This window comes from Ceratina calcarata, unplaced genomic scaffold, assembly GCF_001652005.2.
Source record: "Ceratina calcarata isolate Rehan_Ccalc_2016 unplaced genomic scaffold, ASM165200v1 scaffold493.2, whole genome shotgun sequence".
NCBI classification, from domain to species: Eukaryota; Metazoa; Arthropoda; class Insecta; order Hymenoptera; family Apidae; genus Ceratina; species Ceratina calcarata.
This window is the reverse complement of record NW_017173655.1, coordinates 351,613-363,795: the sequence shown is the minus strand read 5'-3', so window position 1 is coordinate 363,795 and position 12,183 is coordinate 351,613. Positions and strand designations below refer to the sequence as shown.

At 41.1% G+C, this 12,183-nt stretch overlaps 2 protein-coding genes across 5 annotated transcripts in view; one reads left to right on the top strand and one right to left on the bottom strand.

The window, feature by feature from the left end:
- Positions 1-12,183, top strand: part of LOC108628017 (retinoid-inducible serine carboxypeptidase) — a 43,809-nt gene that overhangs the window by 18,286 nt on the left and 13,340 nt on the right. The window lies entirely within an intron of this gene.
- LOC113464716 (uncharacterized) lies at positions 1,801-5,995 on the bottom strand. Its single transcript, XM_026816175.1, has 4 exons — positions 5,830-5,995; positions 3,710-3,771; positions 3,096-3,643; positions 1,801-3,023 (listed from the first exon to the last, which is right to left on the bottom strand). Exons 1-4 carry the CDS (start codon positions 5,842-5,844, stop codon positions 2,146-2,148), a joined length of 1,503 nt encoding a protein of 500 aa, XP_026671976.1. The 5' UTR covers positions 5,845-5,995; the 3' UTR covers positions 1,801-2,145.

The window sequence follows — 12,183 nt, the reverse complement described above, 5'->3', positions numbered from 1 at the left end:
TGTCTTTTTATAATACAACAATAGTAATTGCTTTAAATCCAACATATGAATTCACTTTCTATTGGGTAATACGTGTGATCGTATATGTCCTCGTGTCGTGCCATACATAAAGCATGAATAACTTTCGATACTACGAATAGACCAGGAATAGTTGATTCATCATGCAAATCTGATAAGAAATCTATTTCTCAATTTGTAACGCTTATGCAGTACGCAATGTGTGATATTAAGGTTTATTAATTCTTTAATGATCGTTACAAAAGTTTGCCGTTTTGTGGGTGGGACGAGTATTTTGCAATAGCGAAAAATGTTTCAGACAAAAATTGTAGCTCTAGTCGTCAGCTATAAATAAGGCTTTATGCAATTTCCTTCTAACTCCACTCAATTAATTATTAATCAATTATTAGTATACTTTTAGACAGAGTGGACCTAATATTCTTTCTTATACTGTGATAAGGAAGACTCATTCAATTTCTAGTGGGATTCGTAATAGGAGAGAAGAGAAATCCTTTGAAACCCACAAGTGACTCTATCTGGCGTTACTTTCTAAGATTTACTAGAAAATACATGAACAATTGAAATGAACCAATCGTAAGATAATCTAAACATTAATTTCATCCAAACAATTTTCGCAATAAAGGAAATTTCACTTCCCTCATTACTTTTATAAAACCTTTTGAAATTGAGATAAAGATTGTAGAGAATTTAATACATAGGATAAAAAAAATTAGAATGTTCATAAGAAATAATGATTGGTCTCTGATTGATGATTGACAAACGTTTAACGATCATTTCTGTGAACTCGATATCTACTAATATAAAGTACGTACGTATCTTCTTCGATACAGGAAGAGAAATCTGACAATTACCTAACGTGAGATACGAAGTCAATGAACCGATGAACTCAGGAGATGAAAACGAGTGCCTCTTTACAATTAATCGTTTTCTTATTAAAACTTTCCTCTCGTTAGAGGACGCGTTTAATGTTTAATGAAAAAAAAAACCTCATCTTCGTGCAGTTTAATACATAATGCCCGAAGGAAGCGCCTCGGCGTTCGAAAGTCGCTTCCCGGTTTTATATTTTTGACCACGTCCGCCCGCGTCCACGATAATGGACTGCTCGTGCAACTTCCGGTCTCCTCTTCGACCTGTCTTGTTTCCCATACCCACACACATGTACGGGATGTGACATGTGCGCGGGAACGGAGAAAGTAAAGGTCGTGAGCATGAATCGCGACCCTGAGGTCCCGGAGATGTTCCCTTGAATCTCTTCTTATCCCTAGAAAGCATCTTCTGTCTCCTTCCGGCTCATCTTCCTTCTACTCGTTAGAAACCTAAGCGCTTTCATCGAGAATTAATGTCTTGTCGAGTGAACACGCTTCTTGTGTTTCATGCCGCGTTTGCCTGGGAATCGTGATGAACATCTTTGCACTTTTACTTAGGTAAAAAGTGACTCTCCAAAAGAGTATACGAGTTAGATTTAAAACAATCACGCGGTCTTCAGTGAATATAATTCTCCGACGATTTATTTTCTCTATGACTAATGATCCCACTTGAGAAAATGATTAATTAGACAAGATTAGATAAAATTGACAATACTTGGACATGGATTAGATAAAATGGAAATTGATTCGCTCTATTATCTCTATTTAATTGGCAAAACAGATAAGAGATAATGTCTAATTAATTGTTTCTTCTTCTTTTTTTTTTGTAGCTGATAAATTACACGGTTTGGAGTACCGGAAGGATTTAAATGAGATGATAAAAAAAAGTAGGTTTTATTATGGTAATATGCATCGTCGTACAAAAATATCGATACGTTTACACCACTATCGTTATTTACAAGTAACAAAATAATTACATCGTGTCATGATCGCTCTGTCCGCGATGCGGACAAACAGCGTCATTACATTCTTTTTCCCTACGAGATAACGTGGAGACGTTTCCGTTATCAGAACTCTTAAGTATTATATCAGTTTCGTGGCGGTATCACGAATTTTGTTAATTCGCCGAGAATCCTCGTTTCCCGACGAGAGGAGCGCGGCTCTCTCGACCTCTGAACCCTCCCACACTAGCGGAGAAACAAAACTTAACAACGTCCCGGTAGCGACGTAACGAGGAAGCGAATCTCTTTGGAATACAATTTTACTTGTACCCGTGGTGCTCGTCGTGGTGGGGTTCGGGCACCCAAACTTTCTCCCAGACGGGCTTCCACACCTTCTTCCACGCGGGAACCTGGACGTCCTTCCAAACGGGCACCGTCTTACTCTTCCACTCGTCCTTCCACACCTGCTTCTTCTGCGTGACCCAGATCTGTTTCTTCTCGGGCACCCAAACTTGAACGGATTCCTCCTTCCACACGAGCTTCTTGTCCGTCACCCATACCTGTTTCTTCTCCGTCTTCCAGATCTGCTTCCACTCCGCCTTCCACTCGAGCTTCTTGTCGCTGACCCAAACTTGTTTCTTCTCTGTCCTCCAGATCTTCTTCCAAACAGGCTTCCAGATCAGCTTCTTCTTCCATAAGTCGTGGCTAGTGTACTGCCAGCCATGATGATCCTTACCAACGTACTGTTCGCCAGGAATGCCGATCTTCACCCATTCGGGCACCCAAATCTTCTTCCAATCGGGCACTTGGATCTCTTTCCATATAGGGACCTTCACTTCTTTCCATACCGGCTTCCAGACTTTCTTCCAAGCGGGCACCTGAACTTCTTTCCACGCTGGCACCTGTATCTCCTTCCATACAGGTTTCTGAACCTTCTTCCAAGCAGGCACCTTCACTTCCTTCCAGGCTGGCACTTGGATTTCCTTCCACACCGGCACCTGGACTTTCTTCCATTCTTGCTTCCAGATGAGCTTCTGCTCGTTCTTCCAAACCTGTTTCCATTCAGCTTTCCAAGTCAGCTTCTTCTCCCATCGTCCTTGGGGCTGGGCTGGTGGACCGTACGATTGCGCCGGTGGTCCATAAGATTGCGACGGGGGTCCGTACGACGAGGACAATCCTCCTCCACCGTGATGGTCTCCTCCTCCACCGTGATGGTCTCCTCCTCCGAAATCACCACCGAAGGATCCACCGCCACCGAAAGATCCACCACCGCCGAAGGATCCACCGTGGTGGTCGTCGCCTCCGCTGCTGTAACCTTGATCGAAGGATCCGTGGCCGGACGGTGCACCATAACTGGACGATGGTCCTGACGGGGCACCGTAGGAGGACGATGGAGCTGACGGAGCACCATAGGAAGAGGATGGAGCACCGTAGGATGACGATGGGCCTGATGGTGCACCGTAGGAAGAGGATGGAGCGCTGTAAGACGATGATGGTGCACCGTAGGAAGAGGACGGGGCTGATGGTGCACCATAGGAAGAGGATGGAGCGCTATAAGACGACGATGGTGCACCGTAGGAAGAGGACGGAGCGCTGTAAGACGATAACGAGGCACCATGAGAGCCTCCTCCTGTCGGGGCTCCGTAGGAAGACGACGGTGCACCATAGGAAGAGGATGGTGCGCCATAAGAGGAAGACGGTGGTGGTGGAGGAGCACCGTACGAGTCAGACGGTGCACTGTAAGAACTTCCTCCGCTTGGAGCACCATAAGAAGTCGATGGTGGACTATACTGGCTCGGGGGTGGGCTTAAGGGTGCTCTGGAATCGATAATTTTTACTTTATCATACCTGAGATCGACGTCGTTCAAATATATTGTTGCTTACTCTTTTTTTGTCCTTATCGGCTCCCCAAAGGTGGAGACAAAAAGGAAACAGCACAGGAATAGCTGTAATCAGAAGTTGGTCGGTGTAAAAATTTTACTTGAAGTGTTGCGTTCGATGTAAATCAAACTGAAAATCTGACGGAAGAAAGCGCGTGTTTCGAACAAAAAATGCAAATGAACCGATCATGGCACGTTAGTCATCTAGGTGACTGCATAATTACCCTGCGCTAACACAATACCAGTCGTTCAACCAGCTACCGATAGTATCTCTTAACCGAAGTAATACCCCGTCCACGAGCATTATACTTAATAATTACAGACTGATTTCAATCTATATTCATCCCGACCTTCGCACGCTGCTATCCCCCTTTCCATCTCGACCTTACACTTCATTTCCCAGAACAATGAAAAGGCACACCTTCGGACGGTAATCTGAAAAGCTATAGTTACATCTCTTCAAACGAAATCAAATATTACTTCGTAAATCATTTTAAACGAATTCTGTTTGGAATGTAATATCGTTGGCGATGCTTTTGAAGCCGCGGGAGGAAGAGCGACGGTGATAGCGGTCGACAGGAACTTTTCCCACAGTCTTTAAAAAAAAGTTATGAATAAATATATCTTCAACGGGTCGCTTACGTGCCTCTCAAAAATGAAAGTGTCCGCGTGCGAACTAACGAACGGGGCCCGTGAATGGGGTCAACGGTGACCCGTCTTTTTTTTTTTCTTCTTTCCACGCCGAAACAGGGGGCCAATCGTGAAACTCGTGGTTGCTCATTAACGCCGGGGGCCTACTTTCCAGCTCGTACCCCGCAGTTTCATTTCCCACCCCAAACGTGCACACGCATTTACGTAACGACTAGTGCCTACGGAACTTCGTGTAAAAATTTCGTTTCAAAAACTCTATTCAACGTATATACAATAAATAATTCGAATGTTAAATACATTTTCTGTATGATACAATTCTGCTGTAATTGCATGAGGCCTGCAGTCTAGTTCCTGCACGCTGAGAATGGGAATACTTTTTGTATCCACTGTACATTCTCTTGTTTGTTTTTACATTGGAATGGTGCAGTAACCATTCTGGTGAACGGTTCCGCTCCTGTTACGTCGGTTACCGCGAGTCGGATGTCAAGATCAAGGCCCGGCATCCTTTGGCAAGCCGAAGAGAATTATCCACGTTCGAAGTCTGACATCCGAACATCCAAACCGAATTTATGAAAGTGACACAGGGAGACGGGGGAGGAGAGGGGGAGGGACCGATAGAAAGTCGCCGGCAACGGCATTAATTTAACGATAGAAAAGGAAAAGTATGACGCTCTCGTTCCTCGTACCTTGAAGATAAAAATCGCCTTGGAGAAAAGTGAAAAACAGAAGAATTCCATTTTAATCTCGGTCGAAGAGGAACACAACTAAAGTGATACATAAGTTTGTTAAAAGAATGTATGAATGTTACGAGACTGCTAAAGGATAAATGAAGAAATGAAATAATTGAAGAATTTGTTGCAAGTGGATCAGGTGAATGGATTTTAACCATCTTCGATACGGTTTCATGAGATTCGAGGCACGATGCTCGACTTTCCACTCAGCACTCCGAGAGAATATCTATTCGGGATACTTCCTAGTGGATAGTTGCGATTCGTCGGTGAGGACCAGACGAATACCGAAGTAGCGCTCAGTTTTTAATTATTAATGAGACTTAGGTCAGTGACTAATAACTGGTTTGGCCAAACGAGAAACAGTGACACGAATTTCATTCCAGAAGAAATATGAGAGAATTCTATAGGCCAGTAGGCTACTAAACTTGGCCTCAAAATGACTAGTATAACTAGTAGACTGCAGATTTTTTAAATTAAACTTTCACGGCGTCATTTTAAAAAATGAAATCTAAAGTTTCATTGTTTTAATGCATTTCTATATTCTCTGCGTATATTTAATGTAAATGCATAAAATCCACAGTCTACCAGGATATTGACACTGCGAGTCACACGAGATAAGTGGAACGCGAAGGGATGAGAAGAACCTCGGTGAACAAAGAGAATCCATCAGCACTTAATCTCCTACCACTTATCAACAAAAGGATCACTACTGTAGATCACGGGTATACACTTGTGCACTGACCAGGCTAGGCTTCATCTTCAGGTTTAAGGGGTGTCACCGCGCGAAGACGAAAACGGCAAAGGCTGCCGCCTCTATAATCCTCTTTCCTATTTTTGGAAGAAAAAAAAAGTTACGGTTCGTCACTCCTCTGACAAATTCCTGGTAGCTCCGGAGTCTTTTATAGCGAATGTTCCTCCGCCTAGGTGCCTAGTCGCCCTAAGCATAGAGACATCTTGAGGTGGGGTACCATGAGTACGCGGTGCTATATGGGGGTCCGTTACATCCTGAACTCTGGTTCTGGAGGGGATCTTCGTGTCGTGGTTGCTCGTCGAAGGTAAAAGGGGCATTTAGGTGGCATCAGACGAGGACGGGGACTCTTTTTGTCGTAACATTGTCTCTCGCTATTAATTCCACTCGTTTCTCACGCGAACGCTTTCCATAGCTTCATACTGCTCATTGTTTGCTCGGGTTTTCATTCTTTTCTCCGCGTAATTAACGCCTCGAAGGGTGACGACGTTTAATTGGTTTCGAATGATTGAAGTAAAAGTCGTTTCTTGTTCGAAGTTTTAACGTGATTCCAGTCGTGAGCTACTTTGCATAATTAGGTTACACGTAGGTGTTGCAGTTTTTTTTAATTTTGCAATGTCAAAGTCGTATTTAACTACTCGATGGTGAAAACCATTTTCTGCAAGTCAAGAGAAATGACTATAATTTTCAGTAATAATTAGCGTTACAAGCTGGTGCATCCAGCTAGATAAAACGAGACTTGGAATGCTGGTATTCAATCGCTAACAGGAAAGGACGTCACACGGTTGTGTTTGCTTTCACTATTAGTACAGTTAAGTGTTTTTATGCAATCACCGATCCACTCGCATCTTTCGTTTGTATAAAATCCCGGGAAAGCGACGATTTTCTTCTTCGCCGTGTCCGAAATTCTCCAAACGAGATTCACTCGAAATTTACACATTATCAATACCTCGTAAGTCGAATCAGCATAAGAAATCGCTTATCTCAGCGTTTCTAATCGATGCTGATTTCCATTTCCGTGTGTCCGTGACACGGGTCAGACCGTTCGAATTCCAGCCGGACACATTTCTTTATTCCTTTTTCGCTCGCCACACGGGGAGAAATTTCGTTCGGGTACACGTGTACACGGGGATCTCGTTGCCCAATCGTATCGCCCTGGGCGCGGATCGCGCAACTGACATTTTTTATACGCTCGTCTTTCCGGTAGATCGCCGCGAAATTTTTACGCGAAACGAAACTCTTGGACAAAAGTAAATTCTATCGACCTTCCCTGGACCGCGGTGGAAATCCCGGTAAGATTTCTCTGATACTGGGTCACGATCAAAAATTACCTACGAGCGCGCACAGTACGTCGACCGCGGCGCATCGGCAGAGAAAACCGGCCGGCATGGAGAACAACGCGAGTTTCACGACTTCCAATGAGTACCGTTGACCCTGCCTATCATCTTCTTACCGTGGGACTTATGCTCGTTCGCATTTTCGAGTGAAAGTTCACGCGAACCGCATCCAATGAGAATCCTGTGTAAACTCATACCTCGTAAGTCATGATCGAGATGAGAATCCCACGATTAACATACATTCAGATCGTGTTTTATAATACTAAATCGTGTAAGTAGACTGAATTAGAGAAAACTTGAGGAACATTAAAAGATGAAATATACGAAAAGCAGAGCAGCTGTAAGACCGATTTTGTGCCTCTAGAGAAAATGAGGATGTGTAGAACATTAAACGATAAAATCTAGACTCAGTTTTTTTAATTATTATTAATGTCTCGTTTTAGCGATCGTTATGTTAGTTCCGCGTCGTTCTAATGCCGCATCGTCGCTGAAAGGAAGGACGGTGAAAGGTATCGTCGATAGGAAGAGCCGCGGATGGAATCGAAAGTACCTAACTCTATAAACCGTTTACAGCGTGCATCTTCTCGCGTGGGCTTCCTGATGCATTTCTCCGATTCGTCGCATCCTTACCCACATTCTAAACCGGCTAATGCGCTTCCAGGTTACCGTTTCCAGTACACTTATTCCCCGAGGCGGTTCACCCCTTCTCTTCACTTGACGCTCCTTACCACTTGTCGAGAAGAAAATACAAATACATTAACAATTCTCAATGAATTTATATTAATAAGTAGCCGATCGAGAGCAGATTAATTAAATGCTTTCAATGATCATAAAAGATCGCTTTCTCAAGAGAAGTACATTTTCTAAACTGGTGAAAATAGGTTGCGAAACTTATTTATGGAGTTCGGGTTACGCTCGTAAATTAGCTAATTATACTTTCATCAAATATCTTCAAACGTTCGGATAACGGAAGCTGTTAGTTTCCAATTGCTTATACTTTACACGATCTTCATTTGCATTCTATAAATTTTAATAATCGCCTGTTAATCAAGTTCTATCATAATGCATTCTCTGTCATCGTATTTCTCTATAAATGCATCAACTCAAGCTGTTTATTATCAATCCACAACTTTCACCAAAATGTTCGTCAGATTTTTTATAGACAATGAGTACTTATAAAAGGAATAATGTAAATATTACGTAGTGCCTATTACTTTCTATAATTCGCTGTCGAATGTCAAAGATCAAACGTATTCGACGCAGCACTGATCCTAGTAAGGATGTTCAAGTGCACGCGTGAACGTTGCTGAAAGTATTCAATTATTACCAGGATGGACCATAAGCTTTCGAGTAATTTAGGATTGCTTCTACTTTTATAAAGGATAATGTTTGGTCACTTTCACTGTGCCTCGAGCGGATACGATTCGTTATTCGTGTAGGAATCATTTTTGCAAAACGGCGAAATCATCGTTCCACGTAATTTAAGAGTTCAAAAAGAAGGACATTCATTTTTTTTTTTTTTTGTCCCCCATTAGATCTAGGATCCTTTCGAAACACGTTTAATGACACGATTGCCGTTTAGGTTTAATTAAAACTGGCATAACGATTACGAAACGCATAATAAGTAAGAAAAAAGAATTGATGACCACTTTCGAATCTCGAAGGGTCTATTGATTTTTAAACACACGGAGAAGGCGAATTTCACTTGTTTTTTATTGCCGACCTTTAGAAGGGACCGGATTAGAAACCAGATGTGAAATCATTCGCTATCAATTTATTTGATATATGGAATTAGGAGCTTCTCAAATCCTGTATAAAATATGCATTAATTACATACAAACATAAAATGTTATTCGTCTGTCCGTTTGATCACGTACACAGACGTTGTTTTTAAAGGAGATTCTATTTTACGTAAGAATAGTCCGGTTATGAGATAACTGCGAAAGCGAGCATAAGAAGCTAAGTGAGTTTGAAGGAACGTAGCTCAGCTCAGATATTTGTTTTATTGTCGCGAAGGAGGAAGACTTTAAAAGACGATTATTGCCACAAGGTATACGTACTTTCCTTCCGCATTCATTCTAACGCTTCCCGAACAACGGGAAGCTGAATCTCATCAGCGAGGATGCACCGAGTGTAAATTAAGTTAAGGGATAATAACCGGTGCAGTGTTTAAATACAGTTTTACACCGGCCGTCGACACAGTGATATAAGAAAGCAACGATTTAAACGTCGCAGCATCAGAACAATGCAGGGAAAAACCGTTCTTCGTTTCCCTATCCGAGTTTCCTGATCTAACCAGGAAGCGGGTGAACGTAATTAAAATGATCTGCTTTTCTGCGGGCGATTCTGCTGGCGGCTTGTGCAATCGATCGACTCGTTGCATACGCATAACCCGGTGCGAGCTTGAACTCTAGAAAATGTCTGCTTCACTAATTACGCTCGTTAAATATTTTCGGAACAAAATTTTAACAGAATTTGCCGGTTGAACCGCAAGTGAAAAGTTACTGAATGTTAAACGTGTACGTAAATTATTCAGCTGTTATTTTCTGATAATGAAAGTTGCAGTCGGAACTTATAATTATTTTGAGTTTGTTATATATATGAAACACAGTATTTACTCAGGTTCATAATAATTATAAAACGTTTATGCTGAAATTGTAAAAGTGAGTATTAGAAACTAGTGAAATTATCGTTGTTTATTGAACGTTGTTTAAGTAAACATGTTCCGCGGTTTGAAAAACAAGAATGAAGGGAAACTTTTTGTAGGCGTGTCTGTAGATAATATACGACACCGATCTGTTGGACGGCATTCGTCTGCGTGGATAAACTAACAGGTCATTAAAATTCGCCAGAAATACACGACCGATGCTGTTTCGTGTTTTCGTGAATTCGATCCAACTGTTGGTATACCCTCTTTACAAGTTTGTTAAACGTTTACGAGCTTCTTCATATTCCATTCCATCTTTAGCAGTCTCGTATATTCTGGTTTCAATCAACCGACCGCCATTCACCATAATTATTTTCTAATCAGCCTATGTGACACGATTTTCTCAATTTTTATACATTTTTAATTACAATATTTTGATAAATATGTATGAAGCTTGGGAAGGAGTAACTATATTTAAAAATTAACATAGTTATATTTGTCCAATTGCTTTGTCCGCGAATTTTTATAGCAAACATTGCTGTATAAAAATTATGTTTAATCAATTGGCGTCTGCAAATGTTAATCCGTCAAAGTAAAGAATTGCAAAAAAATATTGTATGCTTCATTTACAATGTGACAAAATACTTTGATAAAATCTAGATTTCAGATAACTAGAAAGTGAATCCATTGCAATCGGTTATATAATTGGTGCAACTCTCCGGGAATTGAATAGTTGAAAACGTGTTAGAAACTCCGCCGTGATGTTCGAGCGGTGATTTTAGATTTGCTCGAATACATAAGCGGCCACGTGAGCTGCACGTCGATCGGTATCGAACCTGCAACAGTTTTCACTTTGTCTTTCGACTATTCCATTGTTTCAAAACAGCAAATACGTCCTAAACGCTTTTAAAAAATAATATTCAAGATAAGACGTTTCTTTTTATCTCTTAAAAAAAAATAACAGAATATTCACATGAATCGTTAGAATTTCGTGAAAACATATTTTATGATAAATTCGAAGAATTTCTAAGACAAAGTATTAAACAAAATTAAAAAAAAGGCAATTATATTTGATTGTCGGAAACGGCGGTGCTGCACGGAACAAAGAGATTCTCTCTGGTGTTACGTAAAGTGGAGTAATATTTGGAAAGTAACGGGTACATTAGCATAAAGCTGGTACTTAATTGAACGTCGCACCGGCCTTCGCGTAGAGACTGATAACAGGGAATCAATTAGATATCGATGCCGGCTGTGCAATTAGAAAGATCGATCGGAACCTTGGACGTTCCGTTTGGATGAGTTCGGGTAATAAAGATAATAGGAAATAATAGCTAGGCAGGATGTAACGATTGGAGATAAAAAGGATCCAAGCGATAGTGAGAAGTTTAAACGTCAATACGAATTAAGGTCGTAGTCAACCATACAAAATGATTTCATAAAGAACACGCTGCGAATCTTTATGGAAAAAAATTCTATGCTTGCCAATTAAATTGCGAATCCGCGTCTCATTTTATAAGTGAATTTACGACATGGATGCTTCGGTATGACTCGTTTCACCAAGTAGCACTTGTCAAAACGTAATCAATCAACAACAGGCGGATAATTTTAAGTGAAATTTCTTCTTGACTCGTTGTAACATGATTCTAAAATTGTCCAAACTTTCACGATAGTGCAGATTGCGTAAGGCCGTCAACTTTTTTGTTCGACGTAGACAAAATTGAAAGAAGGCTTGCGCAATGATAATTACTTTCAATTTGGAAGTATATCCACGACTGTTATTTGCATAACGTCCGGTTTCTGTCCTCAACCGTTTTGCTGTCGAAAACAATCACTTGTCATGAAAACTCGAATCGATATTCGTACAGAGTATCATTTGCACATTTAACATTCGATAAGGTGAAGTAGAAAAATAAATAGAACGGCTTATCAAGAAATTTATAAGTTTCAAGGAACTGCAAATTTTCCTTGAAATAATGTACCGCAGTAAAAAGTAATAGGTCAGTAATTTCCTGAATAGGAAAACATACAAGTCATTTTTTCGTTCTCATTTTCCACTCCAGTTTCGTCGTCCGAACTTTCCGTAGATTTTTATATAACATTTAATCGTGTAATCGAGTCATGTTCGTCTTAAAATTTACACGGGCCGACGGTTTTTTCCTGGCCAGGCAATTATGTCGGACGTTTGTACGAAAACCCTGTGCCGGGTACGTGACGAATCGTTTACGCGCTTTTACGCATGCCAATCGCTCGCATAATCTACAATTACTAGGTAACGCGTGAATCCGAAGATCGACATTGTTTCGGAAACTAGGAAATCCTTTCTCTCGTTCTTAATTCTGTCCGTCTTCTCCGCCTCTCCTCCTT

Coding starts and splice junctions, on each gene's coding strand:
- LOC113464716 (XM_026816175.1), bottom strand. Junction 3,644..3,709: donor CCGATAAGGACAAAAAAAGA/GTAAGCAACAAT, acceptor TATCGATTCCAG/AGCACCCTTAAGCCCACCCC. Junction 3,024..3,095: donor CCACGGTGGATCCTTCGGCG/GTGGTGGATCTT, acceptor ACGGTGGAGGAG/GAGACCATCACGGTGGAGGA.